Below are 21,760 nucleotides of genomic sequence, written 5' to 3'. Positions count from 1 at the left end.
GTTTGCGTCTAGGGAGGTTCTCATTAAGCTGTATAATGTGTTTGTGAGTCCGCACCTTGAGCGCTGTACACAGTTTTGGTCTCCATATTTTGAGAGGGATGTAAAGGCACTGGAGATAGATCAGAGAAGGACGATGAGACTCTTTCCAGCTCTGCAGGGTATGAGCTATTCAGGAAGATTGAAAGAATTAAATCTTTTTCATCTTAGTAGATGTAGAAAGAGAGGAGACATGGCAGAAGTGTTCACTATCATTAAGAGTATAAGTAAGGTGGACAGCAGTCCATCTGCTACTTCAAAATTAATCCATCAATGAGGACACAGGGTAATTTGTGGAGACTGGTTAAAGGAAGATTTTAGACTAACATCATGAAGCACTTATTTACACAGCGAGTTGTGGCACATGGAACAAACTACCTAGTAGTAGTTGAGAGTCGTACCTTAGAGACTTCCAAATCTAAACTGGATAGTTACTTCAGCACACTATGTGAATAGTAATTTGGCAAGCTTTGTTGGGACAGATAGCCCATTCTTGTCAAAAACATTTTTATGTTCTAAAGCAGAGGTTAATAGGTTCTGGATTAGTCAGGGCACCAAAGGCAGGAGAATAGGGTTCAGAGGGATAATAAATCCATCATGAAGGAATAACAGAGCAGACTCGATGGGCTGAATGGCCTGATTCTGCTCCTATGTCTTATAGTCTCATTGAAATCTCTCGAATATTGAAAGGCCTAGACAGTGTTGTCATGGAGAGGATGCTACCGATACTGGGAGAGTATATGATACAATTGCCTCATCAAATAGATACCAGTTTGGTAGAATGTGTAACGTGATTTCTGGGTCACGGAAGAAATGCCATGAGTAAGTTTAAGGTCAGTTTCATAATTGCCCACACTGTGACTCCTGCTGTCACAAAATAAATTTCACAGCATACATCAGTAACATTAAACCTGATTCTGATCCTGATAGAATCGTTAATGGGAATGAAGGCTTTAATGCATTGATAGTTTTGTTTTGCAAAGTGATCCAACTCCACTGAGTGAATTGGAGCTGATTTCCCCATTCTAAATCCTGGGATTATCCTAGGGTTATACAGATTGGAAGCCTATTTTATCCATGCTGACTCAGCAAGTTGCCTACCCAAGGAAGTGGGAATGAAAGGGTTTGAGGAGCATTTGATGTCTCTGGGCCTGTACTCATTGGAGTTTAGAAGAATGAAGGGGGAATCTCATTGAAACCTGTCGAATATTGAAAGGCCAAGTCAGCATGGATGTGGAGAGGATGTTCCGTATGGATGGAGAGTCCAGGACCAAAGATGAAGCCTCAGGATAGTGAGACATCCATTTAGAACTGAGATGAGGAGGATTTTCTTTAGCCAGAGGGTGGTGAATCTGTGGAATTTGTTGCCACTGGTGGCTGAGGATGCCAGGTTCTTGGGTATATTCAAAGTGGAGGCTGATTAGTCAAAGGCCATGGAGAGAAGGCAGGAGAATGTAGTTGAGAGGGATAATAAATCAGCCATGATGGAATGGTGGAGCAGACTTGTTGAGCCAAATGATCCAATTCTGCTCCCATGCCTCAAGGTCTAATTATGGGACAGCACAGTAGCATAATGGTTAACACAATGATTTATAATTTAGGCAATCTAGATTGAATTCCTGCCACTGCCTGTAAGGAGTTTGTACGTTCTCTCTGTGACCGTGTGGGTTTCCTCTGGGTTCTCTGGTTTCTTTCTTCAGTCCAAAGACATACCTGTAGATAGGTAAATTGGTCAGTGTAAAATGTCCCGTGATTAACTCGGGGATTGCTGGTGGCTCAGCTCAAAGTCTGGAAGGGCCCATTCCACACTGTAATCTCAATAAATGAATACATAAAACAGGAATTGAACACTGGGGGGAGGGCAGCACTGACCCAGCCTGGTAACCTCTCCAAACTGCCCCTCTCTCCCCCACCAGCTCAATGCCTCTCTGCGAGCAGCTGTAAAGCAGGTGACACCGCGGCTTGAGGCCTAGTCCATGCGGCTGCTCTGCCGTCTGCCCCTGCTGTCTCCCAGTAAATCAGTGAATCGGACTTGCAGCATTTCACATTAACAATGTCCGAAAGGGTCTTGCGATCACTGCACACCTCCTTCACTCAGCAACTCCTCCAAAGCCTCTCTGATGCAAGCAGTATCACAATCTGCAGCAAATCCAGCTCCTTCAGTTTCTCCACCAACCAGCAACTCACTGATGGGGCAGACCTGCACCACTTTAAGTTCTTAAAGTCCAGCAGGATCTTGCAGTTATAAACAACACATTTAAAATGGACAGTAGTTGAAGATTTTACATTGTCACAGCTTCAACCGGCCTCTTGCTGGTGAGGTGAGTGCTGTGGGGTTGATAATTTTGCTGAAGCAAGTGAGGGAAGAGGGGCTCTGAGGCTTCAATATTTTTCTGTCATTCATTCTTTGGGATTTTTTTTCTGTTTTGTGGATGTCTGTGAAGAGAAAGAATTTCAGGTTGCTGTGTCCACGAGTTCACATACTTGGGGTCGACCATTAGAGACACTCTCTCCTTCGATGCTGAAATCAATAGGTGTATCAGCAAAGCAACATCAATCCTTGCTCGACTCTCCTCACGGGTCTGGGAAAATCCAAAATTCACTACAAAGACCAAGACTGCCATGCACAATGCATGAATTATCAGCACCCCCTGTATGGTAGCGAGACTTGGACCATCTGCTCCAAACAGGAGAGGAAACTCAATAGTTTTCACCTGCACAGCCTTCCCCACATCCTCAGCACCACCTGGAGAGACAAGGTCCCAAACTCTGAGGTCCTCTCCCGCGCTGGACTTCCCACCGTGTTCACACTTTTAAGACAACGGAGACTGCGCTGGCTGGGCCACATCCATCATATGAAGGATGGTAGACCTTCCTTCATACATCCTCTACGGAGAACTAGCAACAGGTAAGAGGAACATTGGTAGACCCCAGTTTTGCTTCAATGATCTCTGCAAGCTCGACATCAAAGCCTTAAAAATCAACACAGAGTGCTGGGAGGATACATCAGATGACCACAACAAATGGCGAGGTTCTCTTCAGCAACACCTGGAGCAAAGTGAAAGAGTGATCCTGAGTCAGTTTGAGGAGCAGAGAGCACAGCGGACAGTGGACAACGATTCCGCAATGCCCTACACGTGCAGCAACTGTGGCAGAGCCTACCATTCCATGATTGGCCTCAATAGCCACAGTCGCTGCTTGACAAGCCAGTGACTACCAGAGGTGCAGTACCCATGGTTGACCACGACTGACAGAGGCCACATGCACACACATACACACCCACTGTATACATTTTCTGATATTAAATTGAACCTTTAAACCACTGAAGTCACACACTTCCCTCAGTTAAGTGTCATAGAGCATTACAGCATGGATACAGGCCATTGGGCTCAAACAGTCCATGCCAAGTACATTGTCCACACGGCTAGTCCCAATTCCTTGCATTTAACCCATGTCCCCCTGGCCCCAATGTCCATGATCTGACCAAGTGTTTCTTAGATGATACTACTGACCCTGCCTCAACCACATTCACTGGGAACTCATTCCACACACTCTGCATGAAGAGGTTGCCCTTAGAACCTTTTTAAATCTCTCTCTCCCCTCCCTTCTCACCCTAAACCTTTCACACATACAGTGGCATGCAAAGTATGGGCACCCCCGGTCAAAATTTCTGTTACTGTGAATAGTTAAGTGAGTGGAAGATAAACTGATCTCCAAAAGTCATAAAGTTAAAGAAGAAACATTCTTTTCAACATTTTAAGCAAAATTAGTATATTATTTTTGTTTTCTACAATTTTAGAGTAAAAAATGGAAAGGAGCACTGTGCAAAAGTTTGGGCGCCCCAAGAGATTTGAGCTCTCAGATAACTTTTACCAAGTTCTCAGTCCTTAATTAGCTTGTTAGGGCTATGGCTTGTTCACAGTCATTGTTAGGAAAGGCCAGTTGATGCAAATTTCAAAGCTTTATAAATACCCTGACTCCTCAAACCTTGTCCCAACAATCAGCAGCCATGGGCTCCTCTAAGCAGCTGCCTAGCACTCTGAAAATTAAAATAAATGATGCCCGCAAATTCAGGTAGCCGTTCCCTCAGTTCGTAATGTAATCAAGAAATGGCAGTTAACAGGAATGGTGGAGATTAAGTTGAGGTCTGGAAGACCAAGAAAACTTCCCAAGAGGGTTCCGGTGACGTCATCACCCACCATGGTGGCCTAAAATAATAGCTCCTCCGAAAAAGCGATTATTTCACCCTGTTAAACCACCAAATACAAAATCCCTCAATAATACTTGAACGGGTGAGGGGGGCAAGAATGGGTAAAAAGGTTGGAAACAAAAAAAGTGCCATTGCAGAGCCTGGAAATGAAGAAAATACAAACAACAGTTCTCTTGCACAGGATTATAATGGCAAAGTTGACGCTAACCCTCATTCAAACAAAGAGGCAAGTTTAGCAAAAGTTCTGAAGGAGATAAAGGACTTTCGTAAAGATATAAAACAAGAACTAAACAATATTAAATCTGAGCTCATCAACGTTAATCAAAAAATTGTGGAAGCAAAGACACAAATTGAAAAGGTGGAAGATTGTGTTCAAAATGTGGAACAAGTGCTGAGGAAGATGATAAAAGTGATGAATTGACAAGAAAATAAACTACTCGACCAAGAAGGGAGATCTCAATGGAAGAATATAAGGATATATAATGTTCCTGAAGGAACAGAGGGGTCATCTATGGTGGAGTTTGTGGAAAAGTTACTACGGGACACGCTGGAGATTCTGCCAACTACGGAGCAAGACATCGAGAGAGCACACCGGATGTTCGCCCCGAGACCCTCCGGGGATAGGGAAGACAAGCCACAGTCAATAATAATCAGATTCCTCCCCTACAAAACCAAAGCAGAGATTCTGCACAAGGCCTGGGGAAAGAAGAATGTAGTTTTGAACAAGAGCTTAATATATTTTGATCAAGATTACCCCCCAGCGGTCCTGCAGAAATGTAAGGAATATTCTGAAGCGAAGTGAGTGTTAAAGCAGAGAAACATTAGCTTCCAGACTCCGTACCCTGCTAAACTATGAGCGTGTAGCGGTGTGCTACATGCAGCGCCAAAATTACGACACGGAGTCGGTAACTGCAGTCGAAGGAAAAACTTTATTCAAAATCCTCAGCCTCACTTTTAAGCCTCCCTCAACCTGCCCCCCCGTGGCACAGAGGCTCCAAAGCTCTGTGCTCGCAAACCCCCGTAGGCTATCTCCCTTAGCCGGAAAGCTGGCTAATTGTGAGCCTGTTCGGATGTGCCAGGAAATGGGTCACCACATAACCCCCCCAGAACCGGCGATACACCCCCCAATGTCCACAGTCTGGGCCGGAACCTGCTTGGGAGGTCGGCCTCTGCGCCGAGGTGCCGGAAACTCGGCCGGTTGCGCCAGGTCCACATGGGCCGGTTTGAGGCGGTCCACCGTGAAAACCTCCTCTTTCCCCCCAACGTCCAGCACGAACGTGGACCCGTTGTTCTGGAGCACCATAAACGGCCCCTCGTATGGCCGCTGCAGCGGCGGCCGATGCCCGCCCCTTCGTACAAACGCAAACTTACAGTTCTGCAGGTCTTTGGGTACGCAGGTCGGGTGCCGCCCATGCTGTGAAGTGGGTATGGGGGCCAGGTTACCGAGCTTCTCGCGTAGTCTGCCCAGGACTGCTGCGGGATCTTCCTCTTGCCCCCTTGGGGCTGGTAGGAACTCCCCGGGGACGGCCAGAGGCGCGCCGTATACCAACTCGGCCGACGGGGCGTGCAGGTCATCCTTGGGCGCTGTGCGGATGCCGAGTAGGACCCAGGGAAGCTCGTTCGCCCAGTTGGCTCCTCGCAGGCGGGCCATGAGGGCCGACTTCAGGTGATGGTGGAAACGCTCCACTAGCCCGTTCGACTGTGGGTGGTAGGCAGTGGTGTGGTGCAGCTGAGTCCCCAAAAGGCTGGCCGTAGCTGACCACAGGCTGGAGGTGAACTGGGCGCCTCTGTCGGAGGTAATGTGGGCCGGTACACCAAAGCGAGTTATCTAGGTGACGATCAGGGCTCGGGCTCAAGATTCGGAGGTGGTGTCGGTGAGCGGGACCGCCTCTGGCCATCTTGTGAACCGGTCCACGATAGTCAGGAGGTGCCGCGCTCCGCACAACACCGGCAGGGGGCCCACGATATCCACATGAATGTGGTCGAAACGCCGGTGGGCGGGATGGAACTGCTGCGGTGGGGCTTTGCTGTGCCGCTGCACCTTGGCCGTCTGGCAGTGCATGCACGTTTTGGCCCATTCACTGACCTGTTTGCGGAGTCCGTGCCAAACAAACCTGCTGGAAACCATCCAGACAGTCATCCGGATGGAGGGATGCGCCAAGTTATGAATGGAGTGGAAAACACGGCGCCGCCAGGCTGTCGGGACGACGGGACGGGGCTGGCCGGTGGCGATGTCACAGAGTAGGGTCCTCTCACCCGGGCCCACGGGGAGGTCCTGGAGCTGCAAACCGGAGACTGCGGTTCTGTAACTCGGAATCTCCTCATCTGCCTGCTGTGCCTCTGCCAGTGCCTCAAAGTCTACCCCTTGGGAAAGGGCATGAACGGTAGGGCGACAGAGCGCATCCGCCACGACATTGTCCTTACCCGAGATGTGCCGGACATCCGTCGTGTATTCAGAGATGTAGGACAGGTGGCTTTGCTGGCGGGACGACCAGGGGTCGGATGCTTTCGTAAACGCAAAGGTAAGCGGTTTGTGGTCCGTGAATGCGGTGAAGGGCCGACCTTCTAGGAAGTACCTGAAATGCCGGATTGCCAGGTACAGCGCCAACAGTTCCCGGTCGAAAGCACTGTACTTGAGCTCAGGTGGCCGCAGGTGTTTGCTGAAAAACGCCAGGGGTTGCCAGCGACCTGCGATGAGTTGCTCCAGCACCCCACCGACTGCCGTGTTAGATGCGTCCACTGTGAGGGCGGTAGGGGCGTCCATTCAGGGAGGTACTAGCATTGCGGCGTTCGCCAAAGCTTCCTTCGTTTGAACGAAAGCGGCGGCGGACTCCTCGTCCCAGGTAATGTCCTTGCCCCGACCGGACATCAGGGCGAACAGGGGGCGCATGATCCGGGCAGCTGAAGGGAGGAAGCGGTGGTAGAAATTGACCAAACCTACGAATTCCTGAAGGCCTTTGATCGTGGTGGGTCGGGGGAAGTGGCGGACTGCATCTACCTTAGCGGGCAGAGGGGTTGCCCCATCTTTAGTAATCCTGTGGCTCAGGAAGTCAATGGTATCGAGTCCGAACTGGCATTTGGCGGGGTTGATTGTAAGACCGTACTCACTCAGTCGGGCACAGAGTTGACGGAGGTGGGACAGATGCTCCCGACGACTGCTGCTGGCTATGAGGATGTCGTCCAAATAGATGAACGCGAAGTCCAGGTCCCGTCCCACCGCGTCCATTAGCCGCTGGAACGTCTGTGCGGCATTCTTCAGGCCGAACGGCATGCGGAGGAACTCGAAAAGGCCAAACGGGGTGATGAGAGCCATTTTGGGGACATCGTCAGGATGCATCGGGATTTGATGGTACCCCCCAGACGAGGTCTACCTTGGAGAAGATCCGTGCGCCGTGCAGGTTTGCTGCAAAGTCCTGAATGTGCGGCACAGGGTAGCGATCCGGTGTGGTAGCCTCGTTCAGCCTGCGGTAGTCGCCGCACTCTCTCCAGCCTCCCGTCGCTTTGGGCACCATGTGCACGGGGGAGTCCCATGGGCTGTCGGACCGCCGGATGATCCCCAATTCCTCCATCCTCTGGAACTCTTCCTTCGCCAGTCGGAGCTTGTCCGGGGGAAGCCGCCAAGCGCGGGCGTGGAGGGGTGGTCCCTGGGTCGGGATGTGGTGCTGTACGCCGTGCCTGGGCATGGCCGCTGTGAACTGCGGTGCCAGAACCGATGGGAACTCCGCCAGGACCCTGGTGAAGTCGTTGTCGGACAGCGTGATGGAGCCGAGGTGAGGGGCTGGCAACTGGGCTGCACCCAGGGAGAACGTCTGAAAGGTCTCGGCGTGTACCAGTCTCTTCCTGGGCAGGTCGACCAGTAGGCTGTGAGCCCGCAAAAAATCCGCACCCAGAAGCGGTTGGGCTACGGCGGCCAGTGTAAAGTCCCACGTGAACTGGCTGGAGCCGAACTGTAGCTGCACCTGACGGGTGCCATAGGTCCTTACTGTGCTGCCATTCACGGCCCTCAGGGGGGGACCCGGTTCTCCGTTGCGGGTGTCGTAACTCGTCGGAGGTAAAACGCTGATCTCAGCCCCAGTATCGACCAAAAACCGGCGTCCCGACCTTCTATCCCACACATACAGGAGGCTATCCCGATGGCCAGCCGCCGTAGCCATCAGCGGCGGCTGGTCCTGGCGTTTCCCGGGAACTTGCAGGGCGGGTGACAACGGCGGGCTTCTGCGCCCCACCGCTGGTGGTAGAAGCACCAGTGTTCATTGGGCCGGGGGTCGGCGGGCTCTGCGGCCGGGCCTGGACTGGTTTGCTGCCGGGAGCGTGGCTGGGAGATCTGTGCGATGGACGCCCCGCTCACCTTTTTGGCATTCCACAGCAAGTCCGCCCGGGCTGCCACCTTCCGGGGGTCACTGAAATCCGCGTCGGACAGCAGCAGGTGTATGTCCTCAGGCAGCTGCTCCAGGAATGCCTGCTCAAACATGAGGCAGGGTGTGTGTCCGTCGGCGAGAGACAACATCTCATTCATTAAAGCCGATGGAGGTCTGTCGCCCAAGCCATCCAGGTGCAGTAAACGGGCAGCCCGCTCGCGCCGTGAGAGTCCGAAAGTCCTGAGGAGCAGGGCTTTGAGTTCCGTGTACTTGCTGTCCGCCGGGGGCAACTCCGTGACCTGGGCCGCTGTATCCTGGTCGAGGGAGCTCACCACGTAGTAGTAGCGGGTGTCTTCTGAGGTGATCTGGCGAACGTGGAATTGGGCTTCGGCTTGCTGGAACCATAGGTCCGGGCGCTGTGTCCAGAAACCCGGCAGTTTCAACGAAACTGCATGAACAGAGGCAGCGTCGGTCATTTCTGGTCCAAAAATCGTTTGGATCGTCGGGGTCACCAATTGTAGCGGTGTGCTACACGCAGCGCTAAAATTACGACACGGAGTCGGTAACTGCAGTCGAAGGAAAAAACTTTATTCAAAATCCTCAGCCTCACTTTTAAGCCTCCCTCAACATGCCACCCCCCCCCCCCCCCCCCGTGGCCCAGAGGCTCCAAAGCTCTGTGCTCGCAAACCCCCGTAGGCTATCTCCCTTAGCCGGAAAGCTGGCTAATTGTGAGCCGGTTCGGATGTGCCAGGAAATGGGTCACCACAAGTGTTCTATGAGAACGGGACACGGCTGTCCCAGACAGTGGAGGAGGCGACTGCAGACACGAAGAACAGAGGACTGCCCGTCAACGTGATCACACCGAGGGAAAGCCTGGCTGAGCAGCTATTCCGCTCCACCTGGGAAATGGTGGGAGGACCGAGAAAGCAGGGGCCGGGAGAAAAGCGACAGAAGAATATCAGAGAGAGACTGCGAGTTTTCAGAAGATAGCCCTCACCCCCTCCAGAAGAGTTATAAGGTCTGACTATTCTCAAAGTGTTGATAAGCTAAACAGAAGTCAAAATAGACAATACTATATTTATCTGAAGAAATACATACAACAATGTGGATTTTCTATTACCCTATTATTTTATTTTTTATTCATTCATTCATTCCTTTCTCCCCGCCTAAATGAGAACATATACATGGGAGGAATTCACAGGGAAGTCTTTTCTGTGTAATGGACCATAGACTTTTTCACTTACTTTTATGGGTGCTGCAGTGGGGGCCCTCACCCCACAGGTAGGAGAGGCTATCCCTCACAGCTAGGCAGGCTCAGCCCAGGGTCATCTACTGGAGACCTCAGCCTTGGAATCACACCTTCGGTAGCTTTTTTTAAAATTGTGTTTCTTTGTTCTTACTTGTTCAGGGAGTAGATCGGCTAAGTTCTTTTCTGCTAATTTCAATGATACACTGACAGATAAATACACATGGCTAATGACAAAGTAAAATTCATTTCTTTTAATGTCACTGGGCTGTTGAATCCAATCAAACGCAGTAAATTCTATCTAAAATGAAGAAAGTAATGTATTACTTTCCCATGTATTACGTTTACAGTAAACTCATTTAAATGATAGTGAGCATGGAAAACTAAAGAGAATGGGCTTCACTAATTTGTTTTTCTCCTCATATAAATCAGGACATAGGAGAGGAGTTGCTATTCTCATCTCAAGCAAGCTAAATTTTGAAAAAGTATTTGAAATGGGAGATTAGGAGGGCAGATATATTCCAGTAAGGGGGAATATATACGGGAATTCAGTTACTCTATTGAATCTATATGCACCCCTGGGAAGTGATATTAGTTTCTTCCAGAAAATCAGTAATATTATGGTAACGGAAACAGAAGGTCTCTTGATATGTGGGGAAGATTTAAATTTACAATTACAACCAAGGTTAGACTCTTCCAGTAGAACCACGAAACAAAGTCATTACATGAGAAAGTTACACTTTTTGAGGATGTTGATATAATTGATACATGTAGAGACCTTTTCCCAGACTGAAGGGATTACACTCAGTATTCTGCACCCCCCCCCCCATTCTTTATATGTAAGAATAGACTATTTCAAAACATTTGGAAAAGATAAAGACAAAATAAATACCTGTGGAATTGGGACAATAGATTTACATGATCATGCACCTATATATTTATCTGTTGATTTTGACCTGTAACCAAAGAATACTATATGGAAACTAAATTCAAGTCTACTCGATGATCCCTATTTTAAGGAATAAATTAAAAAAAGAAATTGGTCTTTACTTCGAATTAAATGATAATGGAGAGGTTTCACCTCCCATTCTATGGGACACTCTGAAGGCTGTCTTAAGAGGGAAAAATATAGCGATATCTTCACATAAGAAAAAATAAGAAATAAAACATTAGAGGAATTACAAAACAAACTGAAGGAACTAGAAAAAAAAACAAATTGAATTTGGCGCAGGATACATTAGAGGGAATTTTAAAAATTATGAATAAAATTAATAGTTTGGCTATACAAGAGATCAGGAAAAATCTGATGTTTTTGAAACAGAGACACTATGAAAGTGGCTCTAAGTCTATGAAAATACTGGCGTGGAAACTGAAAAAAAGAAGCAGAAAATACAATTCATAGAATTAGGGATCCAAGAACAAAAGTGATTAAAAAGAAATAAGCTAAGTGAAATTCAGAAAGCTCTTGAAGTGTTTTACAAAACTCTATGTTCAAAAGTTCCAGAGTGAAGCATAACCCAAATTGACACCTACCTGAGTTCTCTAGAGTTATCCACTTTAAGCGAAGAACAAAATAGAACGATGACTGCGGACATAACTGAAGCTGAACTAAAAACTGCAATTAGTGGGCTTAAATTAAGTAAGTCACCAGGATCAGATGGTTATATGGCAGAGTGGTATAAAGAATTTAAAGATGAGATAATTCCTGTTTTACTCCCCACACTGAACTGGGCTCTAAAAGAGGCGCAAATGCCACCCAGCTGGAAGGAGGTGATAATCTCAGCTATACCGAAAGAAGGCAAGGATAAAATGGAATGTGGGTCATTTAGACCAATATCTGTTCTTAATGTACATTACAGATTATTTAACTCCATCATGGCCAAACGATTAGAAGAGTTTTTACCACACTGATACATAATGATCAGACAGGTTTTATACAACAACGCCAAACACAAGACAATATACGAAGGACTCTTCACATTATGGATCATATACAAAAAAATAAAATTAAAGCAATAGTGATAAGTCTGGATGCTGAAAAGGCATTTGATTCAGTTAAATGGAATTTTCTTTATAGAGTTTTACATAGATATGTTTTACATGACACAATTATTAAAATTATACAGACACTATATGACAATCCCACTGCTAGGATTAAAATCAATGGATATTTATCAAATTGCTTTACCCTAGAAAGGGGCACAAGACAGGGTTGTGCATGGTCACCGCTACTCTTTGCTAGATCAATACATCAGATAAAATGAAGATATCAGGGAAATTACTATTAAAGGGACAGAGCATAAATTGGCTTGTTACAAGGATGAGATTTTGATATATCTAGGGAAACCAACATATTCTTTACCTAAATTGATGCAATCCTTTGAACAATGTCAATTATCAGGATACAAGATCAACATAGATAAAACCCAATTACTTTCATATAACTATAGTCCATCAAGAGAAATAGAAAGTAGATATCCCTTGGCATGGCAAACAGAGTCTTTCAAATATTTGGGCATCATCATGCCAAAAGATATGGCAAAATTATCAGAATGCCTATATATTAAAACATTAAGGAAGCCATAACAAGATGGAATCTAATTCCTTTCTTTAGTCTCAGTTCAAGGATTGAAACTGTTAAAATGAATATATTGCCCAGACTATTATATCTCTTTCAGACCCTACCAATAGAGATGAACCAAAATCAATTGAATGAATGGCACAAAATGTTATCAAGGTATGTATGGCAAGGTAAAAGACCTACAGTTGATCTCAAAACTTTGCAATTCGCCAGGGAAAAGGGAGATGGGGTCCACCTTCTCTTCAATTTTATTATTTTTCAGTACAGATGAGAGCTGTGATGTGCTGGTGTAACCCATCACATGACGCTCAATGGAAAAACATTGAGGAGAAGATACCTTCCATCCCCAACTTTGGCTGATAACAACCTACAAAGTTACATAAATACTATTGAGAACCCATGAGTGAAATGGATTCTTCAAATATGGAAAACAATTATAAAAGAATATAAACTAGATACAGATATTGTAATTCTTAAATGTTGTGGATATGACTCGGATTCTACACCGAATAAACTGGATGCTAGATTTATGGACTGGACAGCTAAAGGAATAACAGTTCTATGCAATACAATGAAAGAAGGAACACTGTTCAGTTTTGAAATGCTTAAAGAAAAACGCATTAGAAAAACAAGACTTTTATCAGTATTTGCAGATGCAACGTTGTGTTAATAGGAGGGTGAAAAATGTAACCGAGCCAAGTACATGTTTCATAGAACTGTTTAGAAAAGCATATAATTCAGATAATGGTGGTAGAATCATTTCAAGCGTGTATGGGTCCGTCAAATCTTAAAACACTTTGTACATTAAAACAAAATGGGAGAAGGAAGGAGGGATAACTATATCTGAGGAAGAATGGACAATATTATGGAGACATCAATGGAAGTGTACCAGTTCACAGAAATGGAGGGAGTTTGGGTGGAAAAACCTGACAAGATATTTTATTACACCCTCTCGGAAATCCCATTATGTTAGTAACATCCCTGTTTGCTGGAGAAATACTGGAAAGCAAAATGCAAAGCATTACCATATTTTCTGGGATTGCCCCGTTATCAAAGACTATTGGAGTAGGATATACAATGCCCTACAAGATATTTTTAAATAGGTAATACTATTAGAAAGTAAAACCATATGTAACCCCCTGGGTCACCTCAGGCTCGCTCAGCTTGTTCTTGTCTAGGGGGAGCAGCATTCGGCCCCGCCAAACTGGGTAATCAGCTGGTGTGGATGCTGTGTGATGTCCCCACCTCGCCAAAGAACAAACACCATATGCGATTAAATGATTACAGTTTATAAAGATTACTATAACTAAGTAATTAATAATGATACAGTATACATGAAGGAAAAGGAAATAAAGAAAAGGCGCCAAACTTATCAAACTCCAAACCAGTTCATGCACAACCATTGGAGCTCATTTACTGAGGTCTTCTGGCTACCATTCGATCCCCTCCAAACTCCTCGACTCGCAGCTCAGGACCACCCGAAGTGGTCAACCCAGCACATCTATCATCGTCTCCTCCCCTCAGGGTACCCCCCCGGTCTTGGACCCCAGCTTGGGGTCCATTCCTTGCCCGGTTTACAGCATCACGTCCTTCCTCTCTCACTCCGTCATGCCGAACTCCCCAAAAGCCCGCCAACAAAAGCTTACAGACTCAGAAGAAAGAACAACATTAATCCAAATTGGTTTACAAAGGAATACAATTCGCGTTATCAATAAATTTTAACCCAAACAAGCTTCCAGCACCCTATCACAACAAAGCATTCCTACTTTTAACAAAACAAAGAAGCCATTTTGTTTACATACACAGTAACAAAGAAAAAGAAGAAATCCCCTTTACACATATATTTTGAGTACAGTATATACCTGAAGAATGGTTAAAAAGAGATACATACTTAATGAATATACCACTGGTGGCTGGTAAAAAGACTCTTACCAGGAAATGGTTATCACCGGAGAGCCCAACTTTAAACACATGGATGGAAATTACAATGAACATTTACAAAATGGAGAAGATAACAGCATCTGTCAATTATAAATTGGAACAATTTGATTCATACTGGGGAAAAATGGTTTAACTAATAGCACCCCATGGGCCTGATTTTTCATTTTTCATTTTTAGAATCTTTTTATTAATACATAATCTTCTACAACTATAGAATAATACAAAACCAACAAATTAATATTTATACAATTAATAGAGCTGAAGAAAAACACTAATCATAATAAATAAAAATGAAAAAAATTATATATAGAAAATAGGGGGGAAAAAGAACCCCATCTAACGAGGGGAGAAAACCCATTAACTACAAAAAACCCATTAGGAATCAACCCCAGGAAGCAATATGTTTAACCATCATCTAGATATATAGAAAATAGTCATCAACCACCAATTCACATTTTTTTAAAAAGATAATGAAACTGGAAGGAAACAATATAGAATAATTCAAATTAAATGGTAATATTTGGCAAAAGAACCCCATCTTCTCTCAAAATCAAATTGAGGTTCAAAAGTTTTACTTCTAATTTTTTCCAAGCTGAGACAACATTACTTGAGAAAACCATTCAATTAATGTAGGGGAAGAGATATCTATCCATTTTAATAAAATAGCCCTTCTTGCCAATAATGTAACAAATGCAATTACATGTTGATCTGAAGATTAAATACCCTGAATATGATGCAGAACTATTCCAAATAGAACAGTTAGTCTATTAGGTTGTAAATTAATTTTCAAATCTTTAGAGATTGTAGAAAATAAAGACTTCCAAAACAGTTTTAATGAAGAACATGGCCAGAACATATGTGACAAAGTAGCTACTTCAGTTTTACATCTATCACAGTAATTATCTACACTAAGAAATATTTTAGATAGTCTCTCCTTTGTTAAATAATAACAATGGACAATTTTAAATTGAATTAGACAGTGATTGGCACATATAGAGGAAGAATTTACATTCTTCAAAATTCGAACCCAATCTTCATTCACAAAGGTCATATTAAGTTCTCTCTCCCAATCTTGTTTAATCTTTAGTGATAGATTCTCTTTTTATAACAAGAGTAAATTATAAATTCTGCTAATGGAACCTTTCACTAAGGGATTCAATTTCAAAATGGTATCCAACAAATCAGATACTTGTAAATATGGAAACAGGTAAATATTGTTGTAAAAAATGTCTAACCTGAAAATATTGCAAAAAATGTGTATGAGCGAGAGAGTATTTGTTAATTAACTCTTCAAAATTCATCAATCGACTATTACAAATTAGATCTGTAAAAATAGCGGATTCCTTTATCTTTCCATAGGAGAAAAATGGGGTCAGTTATTGAAGGTTTAAAAGAAAAGTTTCGATATAAAAAACTAGACAAATTAAATTGTTTAAAATTTTAAAAATTATGAAACTGAATCCAAATCCATAAAGGTTGTATAATAACCAGGTAAAAATTTAAATTTGGAATATTAGAGAGCTGTAAAGGTAATGGAGCTCCTAATATTGAAGTTAAATGAAATTTTTTAACAACTTTTAATTCCAAATCAACCCAACGTGGATTTTGGCTCTTATCAAGCCAGTATAACCAAAAACAGAATTATCTAATATTTACAGCCCAGTAATACAGTCTTAAATTAGGAAGTGTAAGTCCACCATCTTTTTTGGGTTTTTGTAAATGGTACTTGTTAATCCTTGGTCTCTTATTGTTCCAAATAAAGGAGGAAATAAGAGAGTCAATTTGATCAAAAAAATTTTAGTTAAAAAGATGGCTATATTTTGGAAAATATATAAAAATCTAGGTAAAATCATCATTTTCACAGCATGGATATGACCTATTAAAGAAAGAGTAAGTGGATTCCATCTAGAAAATAGTAATTTCATGGAGTCTACTCGAGGAACTATATTAGCTTTATAAAGATCTTTATATTTTTAGTAATTATAATACCTAAATATATTAACAATTCTAAAAGGAATATCATTATATGTACTCACAGGACCATTTAATGGAAACAATTAACTTTTATTCAAATTAAGTTTATATCCTGAAAATTTTCCAAAATCGTTAAGTGTTTCCAAAAGATTAGGAATTGATTCCTTAAGATTCGAAATAAAAATCAAAAGATCATCTGCATAAACAGAAATCGTATGTATGGTTCCAGTTATAGAAATACCATGAATGTTTTTGGCCTCCCGTAATGTTATAGCTAAAGGCTCCACTACAAGATTAAATAATAAAGGGCTTAATAGACATCCCTGCCTAGTACCACGAGAAAGTGAAAAGAAAGAAGACCTGTAATTGTTAGTAATGACCGTGGCAATAGGGTTCTTATAGATCATTGGAATCCATCTATTAAAATTATTACCAAAACCAAATTTTTCTAATACTTTGAACAAGTATGGCCACTCAACTCTATCAAATTTCTTTTCTGCATCGAGAGATAAGACATTGAGGTTGCTTGGATAATGGTGAATAAATAATGTTCATCAATCCCTGAACATGAGAAAAAGAGTAACAGCCTTTAATAAAGCCCGTTTGGTCCATAGAGATGATCTTAATTTTTAAAAATTCCAAGCGGTTAGCCATTATTTTAGAAAGAATTTTTGCATCCACATTTAATAGTGAAATAGGTCTACATGATGAGCATTCAACAGAGTCTTTATCTTTTTTAAGAATTAAGGAAATAGATGCTTCATAAAAAGAAGGTAAATTACTCTTCTCAAAGGATTCATGAAATATTTCCAAAAGATATGGAGAAAGTAATCTTTCAATTTTTTTGAAAAATCCCACTGAATAACCATCAAGTCCAGGAGCTTTACCTGATTGCATTGATAAAATAGCTTTCTGAATTTCATGCTCGGTAATTGGAGCATCAAGCATCTGTTGATCTTCATCAGAAATTTGTGGAAATTTAATCTCATGTTAAAATGCTTCCATTTTGGAGAAATCTGTAGGAAATTGAGATCTATAAAGATCAGAGTAAAAATCTTGAAAAGTATTATTAATATCCTCATAGTTACTTACTATACCATTGTTTTACGAATCTTTAAAATTTGTTTTTTTAGCTCTAACTGCTCTTAGTTAGGAAGCTAAGAGCTTATTATTTTTATCCCCAGTAATATAAAATTGACTTTTCAATTTAAGCAAATATCCTTCAATAGGATATGTCAGTAATAAGTTATACTGTGATTGTAGTTCTACTCTTCTTTTAAATGGAACAACGTTTGGAGAGATTGTATTAATGTTATCTAATTCTGTAATTTGTTTAGAAATTTTATCTAATTTTATTCTTGATTTTTTTCTTCAATTTAGCTATATATGACATAATTTGACCATGTAAGTAAGCTTTCAATGTATCCCAAATTACTAACTTGGTGACATTTCCTATATTATTAAAGAGTAAAAACTCTTTTATCTGAGTTTCAATAAACTCAACAAATTCTGCACTTTGTAATAAATGTTCTGGAAAATGCCAAAATGGTCTGGTAGAAACAACATCTTCCAATTCAAATATTAAATTTAAAGGAGCACAATCAGAAATAGCAATCGCATCATACTCACATTTCTGAACATTAAAAAAGTCGAGGACCAGACCTCAATTAAACCATAATCAATTAAAAAGGAATTAATAAGTGATGCAGAACAGTTAGGAAGTTGAGGTTTGAATGATGACTTATCCATTAAAGGATTTAAGCAAGTATTAAAATCACCACCCATTAATAACATATATTCATTTAAATCAGGTAATAGAGCAAAAACAGCCTTAAAAAATGAGGGATCATCAACATTTGATCCATAAATATTAACCAAAACCATTTTCTTATTACAAATTATTCCTTTAACAATTAAAAATCTACCATTGATATCGGCTATAATATCCTCCTGATTAAAGGAATATTGGAATCAATAAAAATAGAGACACCTCTAGTTTTACTCTGGGAATTTGCATGAAATTCCAAAATTTAAGAAATTGATTTTTATCACATAACCTGATATGCACCTCTTGAGCAAAAATTATATCAGGCTGGAATTGATATATAACTTTAAATGTTTTCTTACACTTAATAGGGTGATTCCAACCGCGAACATTCCAAGTTAAAACATTTAACTGTTTAGATGTCATCATGAAACTTTGTATCTAAAAAAAGTAGTTTGACGCATGTCAGGATAACGTGATCGAAAATGGCGGAGATGAACAACAATAAAAATAATTAGTGTATGCTCTGGGATTCCATAATGGGGATAAAAAAAAAGAAAACAAAACACCCAATCTACAAAGCCCAGAAACCAGTCGATATCAATCGACGCAAGCCCCAAGAAAAGCAGAGGTGCGAATACAGCTCCGCCTAGCTGAGTAATAAAAATAATAATAAAAAAAGTAATCTCTTATCTCCCTCTACCGAATATAAATCTCATTACAGTCAACGTATATCTCAGTATAATTAACTTGGAAGGACAGTGTTTTTCTTGTGAAAGCAAACCACCTTCAATTTGAAAGTAACCTTCATAGTATTAGATAGGGGAAGAAAAACACATCCAAAACAATTCTTGGAATATTTTCACAAAAGAAAAACAATCGCCATCTTTAAATTGTCCAATCTGTCTTTAAAACACAAGGAAATCCAAATAATTACTTTTTAAAAATCTTCAATAAAGCATACAGAATAATAAAAAAACAATTGATTCATTTAGATACTGCAAAAAAAAGTTCTAGATGGATCAAACTTAACTACAGCCTATCAACAGTTCTCACACTATATCTTCTAAGGTTAAAACCCTCCAAACCAGTCTTTTTCAAAAATAAAAATACATTTTAAAATAAAGACTTTATGTGACCATCAAATCTTACAATTTTATCCGTCTTTACACCATGAGACACTCAAACCATTATAAGTCATTCAACTTCAGGTTTCAAATTCGTCGTCATTGAAATATTTGCACAGAAGGGAAAAAATCGCCATCTTTAAATTGTCCAGTCTTTCTTTAAAACATAAGAAAATCCAGGTAATTACTTAAAAGAAACTTTACAAAAGCATATGAAACAGAAAAAAAACAGTTGGTACCTTTAGATGCTACACACAAAAAAAAGTCTAGATGGTTCAGAATTATCTACGGTCTTTCAACAGTTCTCCTGCTATATCTTCAAAGGTTAAAACCCTCCAAACCAGACTTTTTCGGAGATAAAAATACATTTTAAGGTAAAAACTTTTATAACCATCAAATCTTCCAATTTCTTCACTTTACACCACGAGACCATCAAACTATTCTAAATCATTCGATCTTCAAACTTTAGATTCGCCATCGGACTCATCAGACAAACGGTTAATAAAATGCAATTCTTCAGCTGGATCATGGAAAATACGAATTCCAGAATTTTTAATAATGATCGTTAATTTTGCTGGATACTGTAGTGATGGAAAAAGCTTCTTTTGATAAGCTAGTTTCATAGAAGGAGCAAAAGCAGCATGTTGTTGAACAATTTCGCATGGAAAATCTTTAAAAAACAGACCTCTGAGCCTTGAAATGAAAATATTCTTTGCTTTCTTACAAGCTTAATAATGCAATCCTTGTCACTAAAACGGAGAAAACACACAACAATATGCCTGTTTTTACCTTCATCCAAAGATTTTAAAGCACCGGTTCTGTGAGCCGATTCGATCTCAGGGAGTTGCGAACAAACCTCCAGAAATAAAGACTGAAACAGTTTAGCAAAATAAACCAGTGCGTCGGCAGACTCCGATTTCTCTTCTAACCCAACAATTCAAGTATTATTCCAATGTGATCGAGCTTCCAAATCCATGATTCTTATTGAGCCTTTTCCAAACGAGAAGAGAGATCAGCCGCATTTCTATTGACTTCTTTAAGATCGACGCTCAAAGAGTCAATTTTTTCTTCAAATTTCCCTTTTAGTTGAGTTCTTTCAGTGCAGATACTTCTGATTCGAGATTCTAATCTCTTGATCTAAGGGGGTTCTTCCGCGAACTTGTCGGTCTTCTTAAATTTCCCATTAGATGGGTCTGGATTTCGTCTGGTGGTCTTTGAAGTAGCCGTAACTATTGCTGTACAAATTCAACTGAATAAAGTTGAAATTTCAAAGTTTAAATCGGAAAAGGGAGAGATTAAAGGCGGATAGTAAGCAACTGGGTCTTACATGTCTGAAAGCTGGAGTCGCCTGATTTTTATTCTCACAAATCAATGATTATGTTGTTAAAGAAAAGATCATCCCCTACTTGTACATAGTTTTCCTTCTGTTTGTTCTTTCTTTTCTATAAGTGTATACCTCAGGTAAATACCATGTGGAGATTTGTGGCAAACATGAATATATTATATATACATACAGTATCTGAAATACATTTTATGGAAATGTTTGTATGATGCTGAATTTCAATAAAAAATAAATTACAAAAAAAATTCCAAGAGAACTACTCGTAAGATTGCTAGAAAGGCAAATCAAAACCCCCCTTTGACTGCAAACGACCTTCAGGAAGATTTAGCAGACTCCAGAGTGGTGGTGCACTGTTCTACTATGAAGTGACACCTGCACAAATATGATCTTCATGGAAGAATCATCAAAAAAAACCATTCCTGTGTCCTCAGCACAAAATTCAGCATCAGAAGTTTGAAAAGGAACATCTAAACAAGCCTGATGTATGTTGGAAGCAATTCCTGTGGACTGATGAAGTTAAAATAGAACTTTTTGGCCACAATAAGCAGAGGTATGTTTGGAGAAAAAAGGATGCAGAATTTCATGAAAAGGGAACCTCTCCAACTGTTAAGCACAGGGGTGGATTGATCATGCTTTGGGCTTGTGTTGCAGCCAGTGGCACGGGGAACATTTCACTGGTAGAGGGAAGAATGAATTCAATTAATTACCAGCAAATTCTGGAAGCAAACATCTGTAAAATACTGAAGATGACAAAAGGGTGGCTTTTACAACAGGATAATGATCCTAAACACACCTCAAAATCCACAATGGACAAGAGGCACAAGCTGAAGGATTCGGCATGACCCTCATAGTCCCCCGACCGAAACATCATCGAAAATCTGTGGATAGACCTCAAAAGAGCAGTGCATGCAAAATGGCCCAAGAATCTCACAGAACTAGAAGCCTTTTGCAAGAAAGAATGGTGAAAATCTGCCAAACAAGAATTGAAAGACTTTTAGCTGGTTATAGAAAGTGCTTACAAGCTGTCATACTTGCCAAAGGGGGTGTTACTAAGTACTGACCATGCAGGGTGCCAAAAAGTTTGATTTGGGCCCTTTTACTTTTTTGTTATTTTGGAACTGTAAAAGATGGAAATAAAAAAGTAATCTTGCTTAAAATATTAAAGAAATATATCATCTTT

General features: G+C 41.5%; 3 protein-coding genes across 3 annotated transcripts in view; 1 reads left to right on the top strand and 2 right to left on the bottom strand.

The window, feature by feature from the left end:
- The window catches only part of LOC132402262 (cytochrome P450 2C23-like), a 219,312-nt gene that overhangs the window by 29,670 nt on the left and 167,882 nt on the right, over positions 1 to 21,760 (top strand). The window lies entirely within an intron of this gene.
- Positions 1 to 21,760, bottom strand: part of LOC132402261 (cytochrome P450 2C15-like) — a 74,448-nt gene that overhangs the window by 47,999 nt on the left and 4,689 nt on the right. The window lies entirely within an intron of this gene.
- Positions 8,308 to 10,049, bottom strand: LOC132402264 (uncharacterized). The gene is made up of 2 exons (XM_059985075.1): positions 9,849 to 10,049; positions 8,308 to 9,144 (listed from the first exon to the last, which is right to left on the bottom strand). The coding sequence occupies exon 2, from the start codon at positions 9,078 to 9,080 to the stop codon at positions 8,400 to 8,402; it is 681 nt and encodes a 226-aa protein (XP_059841058.1). The 5' UTR covers positions 9,081 to 9,144; positions 9,849 to 10,049; the 3' UTR covers positions 8,308 to 8,399.

Source organism: Hypanus sabinus, chromosome 11, assembly GCF_030144855.1.
Source record: "Hypanus sabinus isolate sHypSab1 chromosome 11, sHypSab1.hap1, whole genome shotgun sequence".
In the NCBI taxonomy this organism is placed as follows: domain Eukaryota; kingdom Metazoa; phylum Chordata; class Chondrichthyes; order Myliobatiformes; family Dasyatidae; genus Hypanus; species Hypanus sabinus.
Note: the sequence above shows the minus strand (reverse complement) of the source record. Positions and strands in the feature narration are given on the sequence as shown.

Bases quoted from the DNA above. Each gene is read 5' to 3' on its own strand.
- LOC132402264 (XM_059985075.1), bottom strand. From the start codon at position 9,080: ATGACCGACGCTGCCTCTGTTCATGCAGTTTCGTTGAAACTGCCGGGT.